Genomic DNA, 27,351 nt, shown 5'->3' on the forward strand with positions numbered 1-27,351 from the left:
CGTTCCATCAAAGCCAACTTCAGTTAAGTAAGCAATTAATTAACTCGCGCCGAACACCAGTTGCATTCTGATTGCAGGAGTCGAGTGCCAATTACTTATTGTAATATTTAGCGGTACAATTTTTAAACTATTTGCGAATTTAAGGCTTTAGTAAAATCAATGTTATGACGTTAAAACTAATTTGAGTAAGTACGAGAAATTCATGAATTACATATTACGTTGATTGATCCCCGATGCGCAGAGGCAGTGGGAAGGGTACGTATAAGTTATAACGATTCCTGCCGGCTTCCCTTTTGCCATTTATGTAAAATCTAGTAATCGTTAGAACGATTTGCAGACGGCATTTATGCATTAGTACCTATATTTTGTGTCGAGTTACCTTTCGCAAATGTCACCCATCACCACTGCAAAGAGGGATATTATTATTAGTATATTTGGTAAGATATTAACATTTGACACAATAATTTAAGAATTTACATCCTGTTCTTTATTACTTACAGTCAAAGTTTTTATTTCTTTTGCCTAAGTTATTACGTTTGTGTTGTGGCTCTTCTGGTTTTTATTATTGTTGTTACTGGTATAAACACAGGCGCAATAATATTAGGATTGGTCAAATACGAGCTACTTTTACTAATTAATTTTTCTGTCCAGAAGTAAACTCCCAAAAATCATATGTTTTATTTTAATTCATGCCGTTCCAGAATGAGTAAAATTAGAAAGCGAAAAGTATACTAAAAAAGTTGATTAAATTGTTTTTAATACCATCATAAACTTATTATTAAACATAAACAAAATAACTATAATATAAACCACCAAATTCCTACTAAATATAGCGCATAAATGGCCAAAAATATACCTTGAAGAAAAATAGATGAGATACAAAAAGGGTTAGGGTTCCTGTTACTATACGCCAGCGTAATCACATGTCTGCCAATCTTGTTACTATCTTGTAAGGATGTTACACGTGTGTGGGTGGATTTCACGGCAAATTTAGGCTCCAGAAAAACTTTTTTGCGGAATCAAAATGAGGCCTGAGCAGGTATTTACGGTAGATATAAAGGTTTTTATATATTTATAGCTGAGTGTCCGAAGGGATTTAAATCTCGGAGGATATACTTTCTAAGGATATGAAGAATTTGAATACAAATCTTTGCTCTGATAGTTGGTTTGTTTCAAAAACACGCAAAATGACAAATAACTGACTAGGAAATTGAAACAAATACTTCTACAGTTTTATGGGGTAATACATATTATTACACTAGACATGTTTTTATATGCAGCACTAATAAAATAGCTATATATACGCTGAAAATATTTATTTATTATATATTAATATTGGACAGCCAGTTGTGGTTACAGTATTAAGTACATAACAATAAGTTTCAAAAAATATTCAAAGTTTAAAGCGATCACAACATCCACCATTTGCAAAACATTAGCAAAATATGGAACATTTACATCAAAACTGATGATCTTGATACTTTATTGATGAGGAAACCATGTAACACGAAACAATCAATTCTTTATTTCATCTCAAAAATGATATATTTGGCTCGACAACTCTTTTTTCGTGAAGTGAATTTGTCATCTCTAAGCAGCTTAGATATTACCTCTATAAGGTTAATACTCTCGTAATCTTCTTAAGATTATTGTCTAACTCATGTCAAGTGGGTGAATGAAATCCTAAATCTATTAACTAAAGGATTTTGGATTAATCTAGAATTATACATGCGAATGTTTTGGTCGGTCCTTTAACGTAGCAATGGAGCAACAGATCAGCGTCGTTTTAGCTCAAAAATAGTTTACGAGCCAGGAACGATAGGGATCACTATTTATACTGAAAAAAATCAGTTCCTATGGGCCTTTTATTCCTAGAAAATACTTTCACAGTAGCGGAACGGTGGGAAAAATCAAGTATATTTCTCGTAAAATTAAGTGTTTTCTATATAAGTAAATTAGTTTACACGTCATGATATGATTGCCTCTTGGCTTGGCAATGTTACCTCGTCATGGATATTTAAGGCAAAATTACGGAGCAGGTGCTTGGGTTACAAGTCAGCCTCAGGCATAGTACCAAACTCGCATCGCCTGAACGTAAAATGAGTACGAAACTGTTTCAACAGTTTATACTAAAAACTTACGTCGTCTACCGCTTAGCTAGCAAGTTTATTTATATAAGTATATGATTATAAAGAAGTTGGGAGTTTGCGGGTAATCTCTGACTTTAAAGATTCTTAAAACTTTGTGTTCCATAAGCTACACTTAAGTGACTTATATTTATTAAGCAAAATACTAAAGAGGGCGGATCTGCGAACTTGCATTACTTACATATAATTGTATATTTTGCTAAAATAAAAACACTTATAATAATAATATCAGCCCTGTATTATATACTTGCCCACTGCTGAGCACGGGTCTCCTCTACTACTGAGAGGGATTAGGCCTTAGTCCACCACGCTGGCCTAGTGCGGATTGATAGACTTCACACACCTTTAAAATTCCTATATAAAACTTCTCGGGTATCCAGATTTCCTCACGATGTTTTCTTTCACCGTTTATTGTATATATTTTTAACTTCATTCTTTAAGTGACATTTACAATACCCTTAACAATACAAAACAGACTCCCTTCAGCAATGAAAAGATGAGGTATCTATATTGATATAATGTTCTAATTTCATTAGCACGACTCGACGTCCAAAAAGGTACGACAGGCTGTTTATAGTTTAGTTCCTTGACTTTTATGGTATTATACCTATATGTATAATAATATGTATATGTATAAATTGTAAATAAATTAATATTATTATATATGTCAAATTTCTTCCGAATCTATTCATCGGTTTTTGCATTTACTATCACATATCTAAACATACTGACTTCTATTTTTAGTAAAGCAATATAAAGTAACAAATAAAAGCATTTGATTCATCTTGTTTGATTTATTCACAGTGATAAAATAAGATCCGTAAAGCTGAATTGATCTATCAGCCAGTCCCATTTTTTCTTTCGCTCTTATTCCTTATCGTTCCTATTAAACCATTACATTTAGAACCGCACATTTCGTTTTTAAAACCAGATCACTATCATTACACTTAGAAAATATAGTAGTTTTGAACTAAAAAGTCTAAGTGGATTGCCACTACAGACTTATAGACTATTACTATAAATTTAAGTAGAATTATTACGTTCTCATTGAAATGTAACTATTTTCCGGATTTTATCGCGTTTTTTATATTCTTTACTTCCGATGTTCCGAAGATTTTGCAGCCTTCATTGTCACGGGGCGCCACGGAGGTGTTGGTCGTTCGAAAAGTCAAAGTTACAACATCTAGTACATATTTCAACTGTAGTAAAATAGTATCTTCCAGAAAATAGTTTTATTTCAATGTCTAACATTCGCAGAAATAGAAATCATTATTACATTTTCTTTTAATAGTAAACCACGTACACCATAATGTCACTCTGCTACTTACTTCTCCATTATTGTTACTGAATACTGATCACTACAAAATATTTCTACCCTATTTAAAATCGATTCATTAATAAAATCGACTATAACTTCAGCAATTGTTACATTCATAAACACAATATTTAAAAAATATAAAAAAAGGAAATGCAAAGTTTTTGAATCTATTATTTCAGTGTGTGACATTCGCGTAAACTTAAACCATTAGGAACATCTGAGGTTAATCAAATCAATTTAGTATTCACAGTTATCGAACGCAATAACTAATTCTGTTCCGATACTGATATTGCCTATGTCACTATTGATTGGCATCTTGTAGTTATTAGAAATGGTGAACAGCTTACACAGCCTAGTTATTAGGTTGCTAGCATACAATTTACTAGCTTATGAAACCTAAAATTAAATCCAGTGGAGCATTTATTACGCCTTATATAAACAATACCTATGTGGGGAAACACTTTGGTTCGTTTAATATTTAACCTTAAACCTATAGACTTTAAGACATTGTGAGCTCATTCTGCGTAGGTCGGACTGTCAATAGCTAAGACAATTTAAACTGTATAATTGTAAAATGTAGGTAGATAGTGTAACTTTTACTTTTCGGATGACAAACAACTTAGTCCCCCGTGACTATGAAGGCGGCAGTCTTCGAGACGTCGGGAGAAAATTATAATATCAAAAACCACGACAATATTCGTAAAATAGTTTTACTTCAAAGTCCCACATTCGCGTAAACATAATAAATTATTAGTTACCTACCTATTTAATAATATTAGGATATATTATTATTTTAGAAGTTATGACAGATCATATTTTTATGAAGGAATCTTTCTTAAAAAAATATTGGTACCTAGATAGCTGAATAGATATATTTGCCCAATATAAACTTATCTATTGCATGGGAACAGTACCTACCTACCTACCCAATAACCACTACCAAGCCTAGAAGTTTAATCAATGTGTCATGATAAAAAAGTAATAAAACAGCGGGACGCACGCGAACCAATATTGTGAAGTGATGAAGAAATTTAAAAAAAGTCTCGTAAACGGACACATTTACCTACATAAAGATTAAATAAGCTCTTTCCCACAATGTAGGCAGTTGAACAACTCATTTATTTTTTATACCGGCACTGACCTCGGGCGGTTCTGCCTACATTTTATTTTCAGGTCAATTGCTACTTATACTCGATTAACTGTCGATACAGGAATCCAGCGGATTTTTTAGAGCTCTTATCAATCCTGAGGTAATTCAATCGTTTGTCTTAGATATGAATGGTGTCAGCTGTACGTCATATAAAATATCCAATAATATTGGTTTATGTACCTTATGCGTAAGATAATAAAGGTGCTTTAAATATAATTGATGAGAATTCTTATTGTGTTTCGTATGTACATGCTATTTACTATATATGGCAGACAGCTACAAGCCGTAGGGACTTAATATGTATGAAAGGCACACATCATGTAATTGTAACGTATAAATGTAAGTGCGTTAAAATAATAAACACAGTTGTCAATTGAGACTCGTTGGTTTTATTTCTCCTACAAGCACACATACACTTACTGGTGGCAGATCTCTGATATGTGAGAGTCCGCCTGCTTAGGTACCACCGATATACCTATTCTGCCGCCAAGCAGTAGTGCGTAGTCACTGTTGTGTTCCGGTCTGAAGAACATTGTAGCCAATGTAACTACTGGACATAGTGAGACTTAACATCTCATGTTGTAGAATGGTGGAAAAAGCAAACAATATTTTGTAATTCAAGGTATTGCACGGTGTTTCTATTGTTTATGGGCGGTCGCATCACTTACCATCAGGCGAACGGTATGCTTGTCTCGTCATTCAAAGCAATAAAAAAAACATACATAGCTACACATTGGTGACCCCAAACACGCCACGATAACACGTCCATAACTAACGCATCGCATATCAAAATCGCGCTATATGCATCAGAAATGAATCACCGATATACGTCGCAAACTTTAACCGTAATACTCAAGACAGATGAACCAACTGACATAACCATATTGACACTCTCTAAAGCAAGTAAAATTACAGAATTTTGGTCAGGAAATTCTAGACTTTGGTTTATACCAGTGGAAGAAATATATTACATTGAATATATATGTATGTATATATCTATCCCCTAATTTAACTGTATTTAGACCAACTTCTCTGATAGTTTTTTTCCCACGGTGAGTAAATAGACCCTTCGGAAACTTAAATGAGGAAATGTTCACCGCACTTTTCCTTATTTGGGGAGAAATTTCCAATTTATTTTTCCAATGAATACTACTAAATAAATTTACGCCTACTAACTGAATAGAGCTGCGATTAGTATGAGTCCATACTCAATAATAGTATGGGTATTTGGGACACATTTTCTGTAAAAACACTGAACTTTTGACAGACTGACGCAGTTGGTTTTCTGTAGTGTTGTAATGCTCTTTGCAGTTGGTCGTTGACAGTCGTCCTGTTTGTTGGTTAGTGTAATATTAGTGAAAGTATTTCTGTCTAATCCCGTAACGCGATCGTTTGGGACTTCGAATTCTCTAATTACTGTACTAGACAACATAACACGAAAAGGCCATGGGAAAAAGGACCTAATCCACAAATTAATCTGCTCTCAATGAATTACGTGATCCAAGCCCATAAACTTTCAGTACTAAAGCGAGTTAATAGCTATCTCGAGATATATCCTCGAGTAGATTCACAAAGCAGAAAAAATACGAGGCCAATAAAATTCTACTAATGGGTACGTAGAGAATTTAGTAAAGAGAATAAACAAAAACCATTTGTAATGGTCTAAGTGAACGAAATGATTTATGTTTGATATATGTTTAGTTTCAAAAGTATACTACAAAGACCTGGAATGAGAATATATTTTGGCATCAATAATGAAACCTATAAACGACCTGGAATGAAAATATATTTGGTATCAGAAAAATCAGGCGCTAACTCTTCAAAAGCTTTGCATACGTAAGAAGATTGATCATTTTGCCGTATCTTGAACGTTGTTAAGAATAACGTATAGAAATAGTGAATCGTGATTATAATGCCTTTGTTAGTTCAACTTTATATGCAATAGAATGGTATAAATAAATCATCGATACTAGCTTAGTTATTAGTGCCATGAATAGTAAGTATAAGTATTCATTAATTGAATTGCTTTCAACGGAATCTAAATTGGAAGCAAAGGTATTCATCTCTATACTATTAATTTAAGCTGAAAAGTTTTTTTTGTTTGAACGCGTTAATCTCAGGAACTATTGATTCACATTGAAAAATTCTTTCAGTGTTAGATAGCCCAATTATCAACAAACATCACAGCAACAGTCTGTGATGAAATTGGATGTGTAAATAGTTAGAGAACCTGGGTACGACATATGATACTTTCTATCCCGGGAAAATATTATATAGCTGGACTTTTATCACGGAAAACTCTTACACACGAGCGAAGACGCGAGCAAAAGCTATTTTGCTCAATCGTAATTTTCAAACACCTAAATACTTTAATACTTTAACTACCTATATTTTATTAATTCAATTGTATTGCATTGCCACTTACGTTTGGAATTCGTTCTATATCTTGTCGTTTTTTTCAAACTTCCTTTCAATTCTAAATTTAAAAAAATCTCAGAAACCCTTCCTACCTTTTTATCTCTTTCAGAGAAATACGTGCCTGCGACGTAAAATAACTCCACTAAACCCGGTCCGATTTTTATAGATTTTTCAAAACGATAAAAATCAAATATCGACACCCGATACTTTCCCAATACGTTTGCGTTGCTTTTATTTCGTCACAGTAATGTGTGGTTACGATTTGGTATAAATAGAGTTTCTTAGGACGTTACCATATTGGTAAAGGCACTTACTTCCTCAAAAGATTATAAAAATAATTTATGGAGAAAATAAAACAATATTCTAAGCCCAATTAGCGTAGTTAGCAATAGGTAGTTGTGGAAGATTCGTTGGAGTTCAATTAAATGTATTAATATTTTTTGGATAATTTTATTCAAATATGTTTGTGTTTACTTACTGGCTACTAGCAATAGAGATCGCTACAAATCAATGATCTCAGTAATATCTATTAGATGAAATGTAATATGTTGTCAATAGTTTCATGACTATTGGCACTCCTCAAACCCAAATTCTCTCAAAGCAAATACGACACTATAAACATTGCAATTACTTAAAATTAATCCTAATTTATACCTATTCTATAATTCACTATCCATTAATATAGTCCCAACAAGCTCAGCATGCATCTAAAAACACCTTAACCGAAATGCTCCCAAATTCACCCGAAGTAAATTTGGGGCGTAACATAAATTCGGCAGCTAGATATTTTACTATTTCTCCCACCTATATGATTTTAATAATTTTGTTTCATATTAAAATGTTAAATTAGCGAATAAAATACTGACTGACTGCTTATGTGGCGTAGTTGTATTACGAAACGACTGCAGCGCTGAGATCTCCGGTTTGATCCTTTGATCGGGCAAAGTGATATTGGGTATTTCTACACCGTATCAGCCCGGAGTCTGGAATTTGTGTCCGTTATGGCGATAGGCTCTCCACCTACACATCATGGGACGGAATTCACATGGCGGATGGTGAGTGCACTAGTTGCGTCTCTGCCTACCCCTTCGGGGGTAAAATACATCACAGTATGCGCGTGTGTGTGTGGCAAGAAAATAAAACACCTTTGGAATTATCACTTTTGCTTTTTCGTTTAAAAATTTACGGTGTCAGTGCAATTATTTTTTTTTTATATTTTACCACAACGTCGCGGCGTTTGTTTACTTTCTTAGTCAGACAATAATTATTATATATTTGTTTACTATTATTTGATTTACTGTAGCAGGAAATCACTGCACGCTAGTCGCTTCCAAAAGGTCTGTCTGGAATTCTTTGGAGGCCTATGTTCGACCGTGATCATCCTGATGAGAAAATACCAGTTGCCATTACCTATGATTGTCATTTCTGGTGAACGTCAAGCGTCAGATTATTGTGGTAACTTGCAATTGGGCACATAGATGAGCCATTACAATCCGTAGGGACAGAATATTGGATGTGGTTATATTGCATTGGCCGTCAGAAGCGACCACAGTAAGTATGTTATGGCTAACGCTAACTGCATCTTCAAGAGGTTCGTAATTTGAATTCTATCAAATTGTAATGTGGTTATGAAATATTGCTATAGTAAGCTACATTTTCTCCTGTTAATATTTATTGGACGATGGTGGTCACTAAAAATGATATACTTAATTTCATGTTTCTTTTTTATTGCCTTTGTAGGCAAACGTGCACGCGGTGAACCTGATGGTAAGCAGCATACGCCGCCCATGGACTTTGCAATGCCAGAGGCACAGCAAGCCGTTGCCTAGCGGGAGGTGAGCAATCTTTTTTAAGCCTTGTTTAAAGAAGGACAAGTCGTAGTGCTTGGGGAACATAGATGCAGGTAATTCATTCCAAAGTTTGCATACTGATGTTTTTTTAATCTCTTCATTTCTATCTTTGCAATCAACCATACAACCTAAACCTCTACCTACCTTTGGTTAAAATATTAAAGCTTCTAGAAACTTCAAACTATATACATAATGGACAAGAAATAGTAGACAGTATTTCTATAAACACTTTCGCATTCACGACCTGTGACATTTTACGAAAATATCATCCCAAATTCCCTCTCTCAAACTACACATATCGAATGTTAAATGTTAAATTTTAGAGAAAACTACGTTGAAAAAGCCGCATATTCACGGAATATGCAAACGCCAGGTAATTTACTTAAAACTGATTCAGCGTAAAATGGAAGCAAAAATTTACCAAAAGCGCTTCTGCTTTATTGAATAACAATGTTATTTTATGTTGAATCGAGAGACAAGCAAATCGTTCCCTATGAGATGGTTATTATCACGACACTATAAAGAAGCAACAACAACACATTATGGTTGAAAGTCTAATTGATTTAGCAACATTGTTTTGCTATATTTATACACATTTGGAAGCAGTGTATCTTTATAAGTAGTTTAATTTTTTTGAAAAAACACTTCCGCGTGTATCTCTAATTAGGTTTCCCAGTAACCATGAAGGCCGCAAATGAATTCGATACATCGGGAGAAAATTATAGTATAGAAAACCGTAATAAAATCTGAAAAATAATTTTATTTCAATGTCTAACATTCGCATAAACATAATAAATAATTATACATTTGCTTACTAAAAGCATGTTTCCATAAAGTATTTCGTATCTCGCGTATTTCCAAATAAATTGATATATATTTTCGAATCAGGAGCATCAGGAAACACTAAAAGACGCTGCAATGCACACCTCGCGACTTTCTTTAGACAAATTCTAAGATCGAAAACTAATATAACCTAATTAATCTTCATGACTATTTCCATAATGTCTCATTTGTAGCTTCAATGGTATATAAATTATTAAATGAGACTTGAAAGATTATATTTAATTCATGGTAAAAACGAATAGCGTTCAATTAATTATTTCAGTCAATATAAGTTGATAATACTTTTCAAAATGAATATTGAATTAACTTTATTATTTTCAACGGCAAACTCTTCAATGTTGTTTGAATTATTCATGTTATTGTACATGTTAGCTTTAAAACTTTCTTATTCTCTGCTTAAATGATGCGAGAAATTTTCATTAAACAATTTATGTTTGCATCTGCATGAGTTTCTTTATACCTGAAGATAAAAGTAGGTGGTAAAGTAATAATATATAATAGTGTAATAAATTAGACATGAAAAGAAAACTATTTTTCGGATTTTATCGCGGTTTTCCATATTTTAATTTTCTCCCAATGTTTTGAAGACTTTGGGACTTAGTCCCCCCATGACCATAAAATTCGAAAAATACTTTTATTTCAAAGTTTGTTAAAATCTTATTAAAACTACACTAATTAAGGACTAAAGCAATTAAAATTCATAATTTTTGTAACACAATTAACATTTCTTTTTGAATTCTGATGCTTTGAAAATTTCAAAACTGCCTCATAAATAATGCATAGCTTTAACCCGTTGATTCTAAAGCGTAAAATATTGAGTGAATTCCTTTTAAAGGGATGGGTAGAAATGTTTCAAAATAAGAAAATAATTTTAGCTCCTATATAATAAGGGGCGAGCCATTGTCGAAAATCAAAAACAAAAATCGAAAATTAGTTGAAAATGAAACATAACTTTCAACAATATTATCGGAAATTTTAATGGAAAATTAAAATATAAACATCCGCTATATAATCTGAAAACTCGTCTGATTTCTATGTCTAACATTAGCGTAAACAAAAGAAATCAATACAATTTTTTTTTAATCTTTCTCCTAATGCAAATGATTTGGGTAAACAAGGTCGAAAAATCGCGTTAATTTTGCGAAGCGCTGGATTTAATGCTCAACAAGGATCAATCAGGTTTGATTGACGGATCAATTAGCGACTGCCTGCCCCTGATAACGATTGAGCGGAATATTAATGTAGGGATTACTTCATTAGCCGAATTAGAAAATACTCTTACCCACTAAGGTAGTTTGGTAGTAACTTTTGGTTAGAACGTGGTGCGACTAACAAAGGACGTAATGGAGTGTTGTACGCCAATTTCGTTGTTTTTAGGTGAGAGTGGTTGGTTCAGTACTTATGTTTGTATTTATTTTGACTAAGAAATTGGTTTTATAATCTTTAGAACCTCACGTTTGTATATTTTTATGAACGGTATATTTGAAATTACTTGATGCGTTTTTCAACATATCGTTAAGGTATTTAGCCATCTTAAAATATTTTAGGTAAATTAGTTTCAAGTGTATTATACCTACCATAAAAATACTGTATACGTAACAACATTCAATATATACAATCTGAGTTTATACAATTTAAAAAGTCCACGATAAGAACAAATTCCAGCGTGACCTTATCAAATTATAAAACATTATCAAAGTAACTGGTTTTAGTCTAAAAATGCATCTTGTCTAGTGGATGCAATATCACTACCGCTCAGACTTAAGGGCGCCTGTGCGGTTATATTGCGGTCACTGCTCCTACGATATCACAATAAGCTTCTGGAAAGATGGAAACGTAGAACCATTTCCAAACGTAATCCTTGATGACAACTTCATTCACCAGAAAACCACCTCCACTGCCTTATGCATTAATTTCCTAATACAATATAAACATACAAATGCCTTTACAAACTTTGACGAGTATACTAATACAACTGATTGAGATGCTTGCCGAGTACGGCGAATAATGACGATGTCGAGTGTGTAAATATCTTATGATATAATTGTTGCTCATAATTCATAATTATATATTAGTCCACCTGCAAGGTCGACAGACGACTTGATAGAGGTCGCAGTAACACACTGGATGCAGGTCGCTTTCGACAGGTCAGGAAATCTTTAAGGGAGGCCTATGTTCAGCAATGGACTTTGTGTAGCTGATGATGATGATGATGATGATGATGATGATGATGATGATGATGATGATGATGATGATATTCGTATACGAATTACTCGCCAAGTTGTTCGTCAATAGTCTAAACGAGGCATTAGAATTGTCAGCCTTTCACTGGATAGCGTAAACTCGCACAATTTATTTATTTAAAGCTTAAACCATTGCATTGTTTGAACACAATGCCTACTGATTACACGGTATACCGATATTTGGTTTTAAAACATTTTCGTTACAAACATCGCTTTCGAATATTGAAATTGGGAAAGTTTGTCAATTTAGAGGTAAAAAGGGTCCTTTAAATAAATAATTGTTTACTCAAAGTTTTGTTCGGCCTAGATTTTGTATACACGGATTTGTTGGCCTACTTATATATTTAGGCTAGTTGGTTGTTGAGCACGTAGCTTTTATTGGGGTTGTAGAATAATAAATGAAGTGCTTAAAAGAAATAAACCGATAATTAGGCTTTACAATATTTCGGGCGGTGGAGAGAACCAAACGAACACCAAAATAAACGATTATATATAGAAATACATCTAGAATGATATATTACTTAAGTTTATGTTATGCGACGAGTTTATTCTATACATATTAATTGTTTTTGCGACTCCGATGCATAAAAAATATCTTCAGCAATCAGTAGTAGTCGAGATTATCTACTATAAAAACGTGTACCGATCAAAAATTCTCATTAAAATTAGTTCACCCTTTTCAGAATACCAGAAAAACCAAAAAAAAAAACCGACAAAAAATGTAAAACACACGTTTAGTTATGGTAACATGAATGAATAACTAAATAAATTTACCAGAAAAAGTAAACATTTTTACTTTATTTAGTTTTATGAAAGAGAATTGTGTGAAAGATGTAGCAACATTTTTCTTATACACAAATGTTATATGTTTAATGGTATTCACACCAGATCGACTCTCAAATAACCCAACAAAACTCATGAACACAAATGATAGCATATTTCGGCTATATAGACTTTAACTTGCCTCAAATTAAACACTACGCAGTGAAGGAAATAAGAGTATTTTTTTTATTCTGCCACGTCAAAGTCACCCCGCTATACCTGATCTGCCGTACTAGGCTCAATAGCGGAATCAAAAAAAACTTGATTTTTATATCGTCAGATAGCTTAAAGAAATGCCCATCCAATGAACTTGCCTAAATAACGGTATCTTGTTTAAAACTCATTAAAAAATCCTTAAAAGAGTTTCTCTATCTCAGTTTTACATACAAAACTCAGATACTTTTGCGCTTAACATGGCAGTGTTGGTAAGTGGAGTGGAGTCCAGTAGAATGTCAACTGATGAGAAATGATTACCCGTCGAATTCGACACAATTATACATCACAAGATATGTACTCTAAAATACATGAAAACTCCCATCCAATCTGCTCAAAGCCTAATTGCATATAAAAAAATACACAAATGTAAAAATACATACCAACACAACCACTCAAATCTAAGTAAAAAGTTACAACCAACTTCTTAATAATAATGAGCTTGTCAGTTACAAGTTTTGGCAACTTAAGAAACTGTGGTGTTCCTACAGTACTTTTATATCATTTAGTCTGGTAATTGAGTTTTTAAGAGGAAAAAAAGACAAAATTACATGTTCATGAGATTCTTATATGTTACTGACAGCTTAAATGCAAACAAATGCAACGAATTAAGGTCAGTGATTTCATTAATTATAATTGGAAATCTTAATAAAACTTTTTTATTTTATTTTATTAAATAAGATACAAAGACATGAGTATGACATCAGTTTACGACGGCCACTTCACTAAGCTTCAGGCTCAAATCGCAATAGACCAAATAAGAATTAACAATATGCATACATTTTCATAAAATGATATTCAATGCATCATTGATTTTGTAGTAGAGTGTAGGGTGCTAGTTTTTTTTTTTTATATAATAGGTCGACAAACAGACAAGTGGGTAATTGGATGTTAAGTAATTTCCACTGCCTTTAAAATTAGACCAGATCTGGCAATGAAAATTGTGACTTTCTCGATTTGAGGTACATCGATTCCTCAAATCCTACTTGAAATTTATCTTCGACTAGTTGACCCGAAGACGTTGTCCCGTCTTAACTATGAACTTGCAGCGCGCATTCTGTCAATCGCTGACAGTTATTTCAAACAATTGACAGATACATAAAATTAATATTTTCGTTAAGTTTTCTTTAATTTTCTAATTTTCCGTGCAATTTTTTGAATTTTTTCTTTCATAAGAATCTTCTCCTGACAATAATTAATACAACAAAAAAAGAATTAGCGAAATTATTCTATCAGTTCACGCGTGATGCGATGACCAAGGAAAATAGATATTCATTTTTATATATAAAGATATTGCGGTGAACACGCGCCCTATCGATCAGGCACAGGTGCATTAAACCCCACAACATAATTGAAGAATATGTAAAAGAACAATTCTTTGCATAATTTTATTTATACTAAAAAATCTTTCTTAACATATTTTTTAAACAGGCTCGAAGAAGTGACCCCAATGCATCTGGTGGTAAGTGAAGTGGGGTCCAAGAGAATGTCGACTGACGAGAGATGATTACCCCTCGACAGTCGACACAATTATGTCGGCCTGTAAGAACCGGATATACACAGGCTGATCCCGGAGCGCAACACACACATGGCCACTATGGTGCCCTATGGCGGGTTTTAACACCTTATGTACGGTGGTCGCTATCTGGGCAGATATAAAATAATTCCTACCACCAGCAAAAACATTCCAACATTTCGCCAAGTTTTATTTGTAAAAGAATCTTCGTGGTGCAGTATAATGCTGAGTAAAACAAGTTTTACAACTCATTTTATCGTCTCAATAAAATGGTAAAATAGATGCCATCATGCCATTTGTATGATTGTAAGAACCTATCGCGTTTACTTAAGATCCGTAAAAGGGCCCATACATTTTAGACCCCATAAAAACGTCGCCTGTAGAACAGATTGGATTGCGAATGATAGTCTTGAACGAATTCGTTTTATGATATAATGAAGTTATCTGTTTTCAACGTAAGACTGCAATTTTACGGTTACGATTGTCAGTAAGATGAAAAATTTATGGAGTGTTTCATGGGAGCTAATCAAATCTCTCGTCGAATGTTGATTTATCACAGCGTTTTACGACTACGTATTCCATGTCTTATTCTTGTATTAAAGTTGTTATTCAGATCTTGTATCAAGAGATATCATGTTTTCCCTTTTAAATTATACACGACGTATTCTTATGAATACAAGGATTTTCTTAGTACTTAAAATTTGCATTTTAAATGTGCTGTAGAAAGAAGCACCTTGGAGAATATTCCATTGTTCTATGCAGTTTTGTATTTGGAAATATGCTAAAATATACATGTTTCTTGAAAAGATATATCTCATCAGTAATCCACAACAGTACCGAGTATTAAAAATAATATTAAATTAATATTTTAGCAATATATTTGAATTTATGCGATGATATTCGCTAAAGATTAAATAATATTAATTTGGACACCAATGAGACTGAATTAAATTAAAATCCAAATCATAATGCCGAATTATGAATGCACGTTTTCATTCATTCTACTGAAAACAGAATAGAAGCTAAAATCATACCGATTAACGATCTCGAGAAAGACTAATACCGTTTATAAAAATATAAACAACAATTACTAATATTCTTCTTATAAATCTATTTTACCACGAGTATGCGACAGAAGGCAGCTTAATGGCAGTGGTTTCTTTTTTTAAATTATTCATTCTGCGACTCTCGAAGTCCACACTTCAATAAACGGAAATCACAGTCGCTCATAGCCGCATCGAATCGTGCGTTTGAGCAAGTCATTAAAACTATTCTAAATATAGTTCCCATAAGCTGCAGGATTTCTACGACCTTCAAACGAAAGTAATGCTGCAATGCGGTAGGAATCACGCTACCATTGTTCTGTTTTACTGCAATTCCAAGCAAATTTGCCTCGAGCGACCTTGATGGATCAAATGTTTAGATACCGTTTGATATAAACAGTACATTTATCTATTATAAAGTTTGGATAAGTACGCGTTAACTCAGTTTATAATGTATTAATACGTCTAGACGCACAGTAAATGGTATCTGCATACATAATATCAGTTTAACGACAGTTTACTTACGACTTCTAAAGTAATAGAATATGTATACGAGATTTGAGATGTAAGCGAGACAATAAATCATCTAATGATTATACAGAAGCATACATATATCGTAACTAAACTTTTAGAATTTAAATAACCTATAACTTTAGAATTCATGCGCCTAGATATCATAGATAGAACAAGTATTATAGAAATAGTAGAATTTAGTACAGATAAAGAAGATTCTATAATTACCGAGCATGCTGATGGCGCAGAATGGGCACCGCACGTCGTTCCCGCTGTTGCTGCAGCCAATGCGCTGCTTCCTGGCACCTGGTAGAAAAAAGAGAAATATTCTCATGCAATTCTACCAATCACATGTCAATGAAGGTGTAATATCGTTATCGATTTCAACAATATATCTTTATTCTCCTTTGTAATACATGTAATACAAAACATTTTAATAAATGATCAGAAATAACCTTAATCATTCTTAAACTTATTTTGTTATGTTAAATTGTACGCTATTAGTGAAATTAACAACCTAATTATAGAAACTATGTTGGAATGACAGTTAATATCTATTTCCGGTAGTGATATTACCACCTACATCATTTGTCATGAATATACATATGTCTTGTGAGCAACGTAATTATTAATCAATATTAATGATGACAAATATTTGATAGTCCGTAAAGTAAAGGTCAATAATGCTTACATTATACTGGTAATTAGGGTATCCATAAGACTATTCTACTTCGAATAAATAGGAATACTATTCTTAATATAAGATACTACATGGGCCAATAGAAATCTAAAAGAAACTATAGCCAGAATAAACAAATCCGAACGTGTCTAAATACAATATTACAGAAGAAATTGGAAAGGCTATTTCTAAAAGTCGTTAGTGCTAGGTATTGAACACACCATTTCTCGATCCTAAAGCGACGTTGGCGTGTGTGATAGGCACTTTTCCACCTGTCAAATTATATCAGTTACTTCGAGTATGATAATCATTATTGATATACACAATGGATTACTTTTAGTATTAAGATATACTTTTGCAATGTCATTTCTTATTGAATACTCATCAGTTTTACAACTATGAGCTTCTGCTTAATCTTATCTATGAGTTTTATTATTTGTTTTTTTTTTGGGACTTTTATTTTGCCGACGCAGCGTGATAACCTAATTTGACACTACACCTAATGCTCAACTTATATCATTTTATTCAAGGTTACCTTTAGTTGTTCTTGTTTGTAATCTGGCTGGTATGGTAACAGCATTCTGATCTTGCCCCATCGGTTGAAGAATAAAGCAATAGCGCCAATCCAAACGATCAGCACCAAAACCACGATACCGATCTCCACTCCTCGTATCTGCAAACAAATTAACCTCTGAAATAGTTGCGCAATTTCGTACTAATGGACCCTAATTTCCTTACAATGGTAAAATAATCCAGATTATAAAGTCGGGTCTCATTGTCACTTAGGAGATATAATAGCAAAGAGGGTAAATGGAGACAAAGGACATTGTTAATGTACACAATTATGATTAGAAGTAAGTCGACCATAGCTTAACTAAATATCTGATTAATTGCTTAGCGACAATTCTCTTTAGTATAAGATTCATTTGGGTCGCTTCTAATGAAAATACAACAGTAGACTCTATGTAAACAACATAGAAGTCAACATTAGTAACCATTGTGTCAGGTTACGAAGCCAATTAGGTGCTTTGTGATACCCAGTTTAAAAACTAGTGTTTCAGATTGTCAGGTATTCTGCTTCCAACTCCTTTGTTATGTACGGAATTAGGGCAGCTTTGTACTTCTGTATACGAAACACTTGTTAAAAAGTATCTCTTTTGTTTCATACCTCGTTAGTGATTACTTTTTGCGCTAGATCATCAGGTATATATTTTGCAACACTGTTTAAAAACTTGCAAATACTAAATATTATACTACATAAGTTATGTTTTATGACATAAGTCAAACTAAATAATATTCGATCACTGCCCGACATAGTCATCTTTAAAAAACCATGTGTACCAGCAAAAATTACATTAACATTCTATTCCACATCTTCATGATTTATTTCATTAAGAAGGTCGACTAATTTTCTACTACTACGTAATTTAAATAACACCCCTCTCATTACGTAAGGCATTGGAAATAAATACATTGACCATTCTGTCTAACGCATAGAACCTACCCTACAATTCTAAGACTAATAAAATATATCGCAAATGCAAATTTTTAACCAATGATAGTGACGATAGCTGATAAAAACTCCAATAGACAGCAATACCACTGAATCATTTCCACTGTTTATGAGCTCGAATGAGTTTTTCGTGTACTGTCAGTCCTGTATCTTATTGTTTATATATTACCGTTGGGAAGGTGGGCGACGGGTCGGGGGGCGCCACCGACGACCGGGGGGTTGCGGCCGCCAACCCCCCATCCTGCTGCGGCGATGTACGCGGGGGCTCTGTACATACACGATACTGGCATTAGGAGCGAATAACAGTTAAATATTTACTTAATGCACTGAAGTAGATTAAGACGCTTCGTCGGTGAATTTGTAGTATGGAAGTCAGTCACACATGATACAAACTTTAAACGTCGTGAAAAATAAATTAATAATTTTAAAACGGATTCATATCATTAAAGAATCAAAGACCGCAAAGAATTGTTTGTGCAATGATATTTAAATCAACTGATCAGTTAAAAACCATTTATAAGCTGTTAGCACTTCACTGACGACAATTCGCTGACGAAGAAAATAATTTTGTCATTTTCAACTTAATGACAGAATGCCTGACAACGTTTTAAGCATAAATCATTCAATAATGACAATGATAACACAAACAATTCTTTTCTTTACTAGTTTATTGGTGGTATATGTACATAAATATCTATAGATAATGTTCTAAATGATGAAAGTACCTACAAATACATTTGAATTGTATGAACATTAATTCTTCCTTTCGTCCACGATAGGTAACGCAAACAATTCTTTTCTCTGACAAGTTTTTGGTGGTACAACATCTACATAGACATCTATAGATAATGTCCTAAATGATGGAAATACCTACAAATACATTAGAATTTTTTAAATATATCTTTCTTTCGTCCCTGCCGTTCTTCGGACACATCGAATTACATTGTAAATTCTAAAATTAGAGGTTTCGACGTATAGCTGGCACGAATCTCTGATTGAGACATCGAATGCAAACGGTTCGAGTATTGACGTATCATCACTATAATAAATTTACATGCCTTCCGTATCAACAACATACTTTATTTTAGATAGAGGTGTCAAACATAATATATATTTCAGCAGCTACGATAGCTCCTGTGTAGTAGGGGGCGAATAACCTAATATTACTTTACCTGATCCAAGAATCGAACGCAAGATCTTGAGGCTAAACAATCGTACCGCGTACACAATACAACTAAGCCATCGAAGCAGTCAATTACTTATAGTAATAATCATCGCAGAATAATAAGTACATCAAATTTTTATTCAATAGCCGATGTTATTGTCTACATGAATACATATAAAGATGGTTTTGGGTGAAACAAAGGATTCAATTAGTTTTATAAGTTACCAAAAAAACACAGTAATACACTGTTAAGGAGAATAAATACAATTGTCCATACAGTTTATTAGTTTCGTCCACCATTGTTGAGAAAAGCCGTCTTGGGGCTATAGATAATACTCAGTATCGCTCTTAAGTGCGATATCTCACGACGTTATTAAGTTACAGTCTGCATCTTAATATCGTCTGTAATTAATAAACAAATATTAACTACATCAAGTGATATCTTAAGTGATTAAGACGAATTACAATCTAGAGACGATTGGTTATCATTGGACTCCTCCAAAGCCTCCGCTTTACATATGGAGGGGTTTTTGCAAATGTATAAATTAACGCATACTTAAATTATTTTTTTTTATATTGATTAATTTAGTATATACATAAAATTCATATTGATATTTTTGTAAACTCAGCTATTTGCGAGAAATTAAAAAGCTTTTGGATTTTTATTTATTAATAAGCGACCACTCAGCTGAGAACCGGTGCTTCAATTATAACTCAAGATTTCGTTATTAAACCTCACAATTACACCTCAAATGTCTACTTACATTGCCCCTAGTGCCTACACGGTATTGCGAAAGGAACATATTTCAATTTGCTCAAGATATTGTCACTCATGTAACGTGGGCAGCTTATATAGGTAACACTTACATTGTCCCACTGCTGAGCTTACTCATTTGGTAACATAAATATTATAGCATAGAATTTAAGATTTATGTAATCTTATAAGAGTAATGAGCCAAAAGTCGTGTTACATGCGCTTAGTTCTTAAACCCAGTAAAAACAAAAAAACGTTATTTAAATAGAAAAATCGTTATATTTTCATATTTATTTGCCTTTACTTAGAACTCCAAGGTAAACTTTTCACCTTCTTAAATACAGTATAAAATAATCTAAAAGTTATTAAATAGACACACATTCTAAAAGTAAATATTCAAATATTTCTCATCCAATATTGGATACCTAATATTTCGATAAATATTTCAACATCGTACTTCCAATAAAATTCATTTCACTTCACGCATATTGTGTTAACGTAAATATGGCCTGTTTTCTGTTCAGCTTAAATTACACATTACACAATCCATTATCTCGCTCCGTAAATCTGTTGTTAATAATTTGAAAATAGATAAAACAAACTGGGTTTCAATAATTCATACTAATTAACCTGTATAATGAGAATGGAAATTGCGATTCAATTAATATGAGCTAAACGGGAATAATTGTGGAACAATAAAGTACACAGAAATAGCTATGGAATATTATGCTTACTCTTGTATCCCTTGAGTATTATAGTGATACAACTAAAATTAAACTACTTTTCGGATTTAATTGCGGTTTTTTATATTTTAGTTTTCTCCCGACGTTTCGAAGACTGCAGCCTTCATGGTCACGGGGGGGGGTGGACCAGAAAACCGCCATAGAATCCGAGTAGTATAATTTTAATGTCTAACATTCGCGTAAACATGAGAAATCATTAGTGATACAACTGTTAAATATTGCACAGAGGTTCTTAATTTAATTGTTGATAGGTTTCTCGAGATTTGAGAGTTCTACTGGGTACCACAAATATGTTTTCTTTTTCCGCGAAGCAATAATATGGCCACTGTTATATTCAGGTTTGAAGGAGTAGCTCTTGACTTGACATAACTTGATTCCAGCCGGATTCCTTTTCGTAACTTATGTAATAAATCATTATCATTGGAATGATTTGCAAACAGCATTTATGCATATTAGTAATACCCATATGTTGTATCGGGTTCTCTTTCTGAAATTTGGTATTAAAAAGTAATTAGGCAACGATACGCTATAAAATGAAAATCACTCATTTTGAGATACGATAATTTATATAGGAGCCATCGATATGTGAAACAATGAATTCGCAGAAAACTAACGCGTTTCACAATAACAAACAACAATTACTTAACCAAGAAATTAAATCTACGATATATTGAATTATGAAGACACTCCAGTAATGAGTTAATGATTGTGATTGATACATATGATACAATTGTTGCTCGCGTCTACGCCTGCATGGAAGAGAGTAAGTTTAAGACAATATTAGAAAAATAAAACTATCATCAGATAAAGTAAATAATAGAATTTTAGTCTACAAAAGATTATCGAAAACCACATTCCAATAATATCTTTCATTACAACGTTACAACTGAGGAATTTCAACCGATCATTTGTTCAACTCGGTGGTGAAGCAACTAACCGCTTGGATTTAGAGCTAAAAACATGGCGCAGTGGCTCGCTTTTGCGGTAATTAGAAATGGTCGAAATCACTAACACGCCAATGTATATCGGCTACGCATTATTTCTAACATTGAAGTAACGCTAGTTATTTTTTACAAAAATTGATAGAAGATATTTAAAGTTTCATTAAATATAGTTATACTAATTTTATTATACTATTTTGACGATCACCTTATCCAGCCCTCTGACCATGAAGGCTGCAAAGTCTTGAAGAAGTCAAGAGAAAATTCAAATATAAAAAACCGTGATAAAATCAAGAAACTAGTTTGATTTCAATTTTTAATATTCGTGTAAACATAAGAAATCATTACTATCATTGATTATTATTTAGCCTAGTAGCGCATAGTAACGTCACTAGAACTGATATACCGTAAAGTAACAGAGACGAAAAGGGTTTAAAACCAACAAATATAAATATACCATCTCTGTCGACTTCATTAGACATGGTATAAATATAATTATTAATAGTATTTATGAAAAAGGTATCAAGTGTGGTGAAAGGGAAGAAAATTTCACCCAAACGGACATTGTACGTTTCGATAGTCAAGCATAATTATGCCAGCCTATGGAATTACTTCTTCTACTTTAGTTCTAGCGTTATTATACTTTAGGAAATAAGGTAATCGTGTACAGCCAAATTGTTCTCTAGCTTAACGTAAAGGTAAACTCTCATAAGGTCAGGGAGGGAGGGTCAGCGTTCCTGAAATATGGGCTAACCAGGTAAGTATGAAAAAGTTATGCCAGAATTAATCTCTAATCTTCTTAATTTGTACATACAAGAAAATTAAACAAAACTCCAAAACCACGGTGTGATCTAGACCAATTGTTAATCCCTGAACGCACAATGCCGATCTAAACCATCTCAATAAGCCACAAAACGAAATGTCGATACCAATTTTAGAAATCGGTCAGAGCACTCGACAATGTACTTTGCACTCCGCATGATTCGAGAGTTTGAAATTGTTCGAGAGGCGAATTTAACGCGTCGTTGACCGATGTAAATAGATGCTTGTTTACAACTTATTGTAGTCTGCGGTTTCCTAGCAGATCAGCTTAGTTTATCGATAACAAATTTTGACAATCGATTTGTATTAAACTGTCTGAAAATGCATAAAATTGCAATCAAAATATGTATTACTCAAATAGGAAAATAATTATATTGGGGTTTTCCAAATTAAGTATAATTGGTGTAACTTTATAATTACTTCAAATAATCTGTGTATATAAAGTAGAATATGGTACCATAAATAATACAGTTCAAAACGATGATAAACATATCCATACGTCAGATTTTATCTCGTATTGAAATATCCAACATTTCTTTCATACAGTAAACAGTTCTGATGCTATCGCACGAACATGTTTATTGAAAAGGTAATGCATGTTAACGTGAATATTTAATGGCGTTAATAAAGGATGTCATGTCAATAGTCCATCTCTTAAAATGAAGCCGTTTATTTGACCATATATGCCCAGTACATCGTATTTCGATAAAACGAACTGAATAAAATATTATCTTCAGCATCATTATTGATATGCTTGATTTAACATTTTTATCTCATTAATACAAGCATGATTTAAATTGGAATAAAAATTGTTTTCTTTTACATGCTTGGTTAGATTTACTTCAGTATTTCTATCCTAAACATGCCAATCGCTACGTCATGTATACAAAGGTCAGAATACATTTCGTTTTGTAAGTAAAGTAAAGTAAAGTTTGTCCTCAGTGAATCAACTAATATCATCCATCCACGAGCATAACAGAGTAATAGAGGCCGGGTCGTTCGCGGGGGACTAATAAAAGTTTATTCCAATTTTTTCTTCTCTTAAATATATGACTGCTAAAACTAAAATTCGCTCCGCTAAATGAATAGACGACAATAAATTTAATAGGTCTCTGACTGATCATCCTCAGATCAAAGACAAGCAATAGGATCGGCTGTCAAACAATTGTAATATCAACTTGATTAACACAGTACTTTGTAATAGGAATCAATTACGCTCTCCAACTTGAGACATCAGATATTGGTATAACTTATCAAAATCTATTGCCTTCAATAACTCATACACCAGACTAACTTTCCTTTGCATCGTTAAACAATAGTGCAAACAAAGTTAAAAGTCCATATAATAATAATAATAATATCAGCCCTGTATTATATTTACTTCCACACCCAACTAGGCTATCGCCGCTTTTAAAAGTCCATATTTTTCATTCATTCTATCTTAATTACTCAAAATAATCAGAATAAGATTGCGCTGTAACAGGAGATGTTTGTAATCATGCATCCGGAAGATCGAGTGAGGGTAAATGAACCATCTGGACAGTTGCCAACATACGCGCACAAATGGAATGAACGGTAAAACGCGAGTAAAGTTCAACTGAAATTCGAGATACGGCGAGATGTCAGGAATAAACTTAGTTAATTTATTTAAGGTATATTTGAATCGCTGTTAGTGACTTAGTTGACATGTGGATTGGAGAGGAACAATTAAATTAACATTTCATTGCATTTGCTAAGTTTATTATTGAATTAAAAATGTATATCAGATAAACTTAAAAAGTAGTTCTGTATATCTGAATAGTGATGCTATTCCTTTAAAGAACAAACAATAATCTACAGATAATGAAACACGCCATTTTGGAAATGAAGCACTTAAGATAATTTTAGTTTGGAATGGGTAGTGACCGGAAAATTATGAGTTTTAATGTGTGCTTTACTCGACGCTTTTGAAATACTAATCGTCTTCAGCCTTATCACAATGGGTTAGAGAATATTTTTATATGCAAGGGGATATTTTGTCAGAGCCATTGCAGACGTTATGGCTGCAGCATGCTTGAATCTGCTGAACCGAGTCGGTAAAACGTTTTTAAGAAAATTTGAGAAATTTACTAGCTTGTTGCGTGACATACTGTCAATGATATTTAACTAAGTACCGATTGCAAGGTTCTGCCGTCAATCGAATTATGATTTAAAATTATTTTTTTTTTTATACGGCAAAATTACTGAATGAATGAAGAGTAGGGTCCAATGGAATGTCTACTGATGAGAAATGATTACCCCTCGACAATCGACACATTTATGCTGACCTAATGAATATAGACAGGCTGATCTCGGAACACGGCACACTTACGTGGACCACTATGGCGAGTTTTAACATCTCGTGTACGGTGATCGCTATCTGGGCGCATATAAAAAATATCCCACCACCAGCAAAAACAGATAAATCACATGTCATTGCAAATTTTTTAACCGTGCTCAAGATTTTAGATATGATTCTAAATAACTTAAAAGTACAGTGTGTTTGTAGTTATCCTAATTCATAGAGTTTTTGAATCCACACGGTTGAACTGTCGAAAACATTTTGGCACTGTAGATAACAATTACGATGCAATCGTTGAAAAGGCTGTCGGAATTCCCCTATGCAAGTCACGTTCCAGGATCTACCCATGTAATTCGGTTAGCCTGACGTATCACTCTGATTGATGAAAGCCTTTGGGATCTTCGTCCTTTTTTAGCTACACTGAATTTACCAGGATCACGTTTGTTTGTTCATCTATCAGAGTTATATTACATACCGAGGTGACGGGTGAAATTTTTATATATATATATATATATATATATATATATATATATATATATATATATATATATATATATATATATATACGAAATTATTATATAAAGATGTTTACTATATAAATATTTTAAGTCATTTGTTACAGCACCAATTCAAAGTAACTAAATGATAAGTATTATAAAGAAAATATTCATAGAATCACATTTACATTTACTGACATGAAGAAAACTTTAGTACTAAAAATTTTGGATTTTATGTTAAAAATGAAACCCTGAACAAATGTAAACAAAGAAGGAATATCCTTCTGTAGGTTTTTATAATACCTAACACACACTTTGAGGTAAACTCCTTTTTCAAAGGTCTCTAAATCGTTTGAAAAAGAACAAGCCGAAACGCGTTCACCAAGGATATTACAGCCAAGAACAGTTTAAGAATTTTGTCAGTGAATCCGTAAAAACCGATATCAAGTGAATGCATCGGTGACGCAGTTGTATTGCGTGCGCGGTACTACTTCGACTATTGAGTTCGAATCCCAGGTTAGGCAAAATAATATTGGATTAACTTCTTAGAATCACTCCGGAATTTGTGTCAATATGCCGATAGGCTCGCTCACCTCACATCTTGGGACGAAACACACACTTCGAGAAGTGAGTGCACTAGTTGCGTCTCTGCCTACCCCTCCGGGGATAAGTCGTATGTTTGTATGTGTAGGTAAACTTCGATAGATATTTGTTTAATTTCGTAAATAAAACAATGATTACGCGAACGTGCCGTCACGCACGAAATTCTCGTTTGCATCAAAATGTTTGCTTTCGAAATATTGTTGTTTCCTATGTATAATTTATTGGAGATTTATTCGTTTGTATACTGCGGCGTCAATCATGTGAAGTTTTATTTGCTAACGTGCAATATTTTATAGTATTTTTTTTTTATCAAAAAATGTATGAAAGTTTTAAATTTGAAGGTATATTGGTATGTTTCTCCCATAGCTTCAGAATATAAGTATGAGTAATTTCAAATATATCGAGGACTAAAAATAGGTTTATCGATAAATTCTGAGGTAAATCTTTAAGTAGCAAGTCTTCGCCATTGATTGCAATAAAATACTTTATGTTTTGAAAGTAACAGACTTTTTTTAAATATTTAAATTTGACTGCCTCGATTGCGTAGTTGTATTACGGTACGACTGTAGTGCTGACGTCTCGGATTCGATTCCGTATCAGGCAAAGTAATGTTGGGTCATTTTCAGCCCGGAGTCTGGAATTTGTGGCCGATATGGTGATATTTTCGCCCCTTATCATATCAAGAGACAGAATACACTCGACGGAAAGTAGCTGCATCAGTTGCGTTTCTCCCTACCCCTTCGGAGATAAACGGCGTGAATGTGTGTGTATATTGCTTTGTACAAGCTTTTATTTCTAATTTCAACAATCTTATTAGTTGAGTATTCCTCAAAATAAATGTACATAATGAAAAGGATTTTACGTAACATTATTGTTACGAAATGTTCTGTCTCATCTGTTTTTATTTTTGTTTGTCTTAATACAACCGTTCTATCAAATAAGATAGAATGAATGTACATAAACAAAAACAGATAAGACGAAAAATTCGTAACAATATTTCATAAAGATGTTATTACGAAATTATTACCTACATTTATTATGAGATATACTCATTTATAATATGAACTAATTACTTTTGTGTTTAAAAAAGAAAGCATTTTTTTATTGCTTCGAATGACGAGACGAGCTTGCCGTTAGACTGATGATAAGCGATACGACTGCCCATAAACAGTAGAAACACCATTCAAAACCTTGAATTACAAATTATTTTTTGGTATTCTACTGCGCACGCCATCCTA

At 33.1% G+C, this 27,351-nt stretch overlaps 1 protein-coding gene across 2 annotated transcripts in view; it reads right to left on the minus strand.

The window, feature by feature from the left end:
• Nucleotides 1-27,351, minus strand: part of LOC115439981 — a 166,207-nt gene that overhangs the window by 18,949 nt on the left and 119,907 nt on the right. For both annotated transcript variants that reach the window (XM_030164098.2, XM_030164089.2), the window contains exons 5-7: nt 18,438-18,535; nt 17,291-17,428; nt 16,305-16,382 (exon numbers count right to left, since the gene is read on the minus strand). In XM_030164098.2, coding sequence (XP_030019958.1) covers nt 16,305-16,382; nt 17,291-17,428; nt 18,438-18,535 — 314 coding nt within the window. The remainder of the gene's footprint in view (nt 1-16,304; nt 16,383-17,290; nt 17,429-18,437; nt 18,536-27,351) is intronic.

The sequence above is a fragment of the Manduca sexta genome, chromosome 14 (genome assembly GCF_014839805.1).
Source record: "Manduca sexta isolate Smith_Timp_Sample1 chromosome 14, JHU_Msex_v1.0, whole genome shotgun sequence".
Lineage (NCBI taxonomy): Eukaryota > Metazoa > Arthropoda > Insecta > Lepidoptera > Sphingidae > Manduca > Manduca sexta.